This window comes from Perkinsus marinus (genome assembly GCF_000006405.1).
Source record: "Perkinsus marinus ATCC 50983 genomic scaffold scf_1104296974988, whole genome shotgun sequence".
Lineage (NCBI taxonomy): Eukaryota > Perkinsozoa > Perkinsida > Perkinsidae > Perkinsus > Perkinsus marinus.
Window position 1 is genome coordinate 3862 of NW_003200924.1, and position 1536 is coordinate 5397.

At 39.6% G+C, this 1536-nt stretch overlaps 1 protein-coding gene across 1 annotated transcript; it reads left to right on the plus strand.

The window, feature by feature from the left end:
- Nucleotides 1-335: 335 nt before the first annotated feature.
- Nucleotides 336-1114, plus strand: Pmar_PMAR004590 (elongation factor tu, putative; the record flags this gene model as incomplete). Its single annotated transcript, XM_002765728.1, has 3 exons — nt 336-426; nt 910-1020; nt 1065-1114. Coding segments are annotated over 3 exons (252 nt in total), but the record flags the coding sequence as incomplete, so codon positions are not given.
- Nucleotides 1115-1536: the final 422 nt, after the last annotated feature.

Genomic DNA, 1536 nt, shown 5'->3' on the forward strand with positions numbered 1-1536 from the left:
CGACTACTGCATATCACCGCGATATCGCGTTTTCACCGAGTTTACGCCACTTCACGTAAAACGGGTTGTGACACTCCACTATATATTATAGTGCACATGCCGAAAGTATAAGAGTATGTAATAAGCGTTTGTGGAAGAAATTTGAAAATGTGAGGTTTGACGCACGATTATAGCCGAGTAGCATAAAAGTGTTAATACTACTAAAAAAACTCGGTGGAAAACGCGGTGATATGCAGTAGTAGTCGTGAAATATGTAGTTTCACTAGTGTTTTTCATATCACTAGGGTGAAACTCCAACATAAGCTTTTCATTCCGAATCGTCATCTCGACTTCAGATCAGACGAGGCATGGTACTCACCAAGCCAGGAGCTGCTAAGACGTATACAGAATTCGAGAGCGACTTATATGTGTTGAAGGAGGACGAGGGTAAACGGATCAACACTGTGTGGGGAAATATGCACATGGTCAACTACACGTGTTGGTGCCAATATGAAAGTTCGTTGTGTATATAGCAAATTGTTTATGTAGTAATAAATCTTTATTATTCTCAGCAAATTCTTTATGTAGTATATAAATTCCTAGAAACTCCTGAGCTGAGGAAGGCGAACATATGTTCCAAGTAATGTGGGAAAACATGCACATACTCAACTACATGTGTTAGTTACAATATGAAAATTCTACGACGTTTGTCCGATGTCATCAGCAATTTGATTCACTATTTCTGTAGAGATGTTACATGTCGGTTGCGCGCTGAATAGAATACACATTTAGCTACTTCCTATTCTGGGAAAATTTTGGGACATACTTGTCTTTCACTCGAATTCTTATATGAACTCCCGTCGCCGCGTTGAGGAAGGCGAACATATATATACCTACTCCAACACTGCATCAACATGTATGTTCTCTCAGGTGGTAGGAAGAACCCTTTTCACAGCGAGTATCGTCCACAGGCGTACATCAGGACGGGAGATTGTTCATGCAGAATTATACTCCCTGATGATGTTGATATGGCTATGCCTGGTAGCTTCGTGAGATCCGCTGAGTTCGCACGCACTTGGTGTTAGGTGATAGCATTAAAGCGACACTGAAATTGGACAGACCCCAGGCAGTTGAAGTTGGTAATAAATATCAATGGAGTTTCACCTGATTTGCGTGAGAAACGCGATACTCGCGGTGATATGCAGTAGTCGTGAAATATATTTTTCCACTAGTGTTTTTCATATCACTTGAGTGGAACTCTAATTTTCTACTTCACGCTCTTTCATTGACTGTATAAATGAATAATTTAGCTTATAATGTTTGTACGATAACAATTTCATATATCAATAGAGTTCTGTATTAGTGAAAAAAATTCACATGAACAATTGTGTTATCGGTCGTGGAAACATACTTGTTCACATAGAGTATTACGCCACTTCACGATAAACGGGTGAAACTCCAATTTAGGTTAATCTATATGGTAAAAACTGATAGCCAGCAATATAAGTGTTTTCACTCAGGCTTGCGGTTTGCTCTACGAGAAGGAGGGAAGACAGT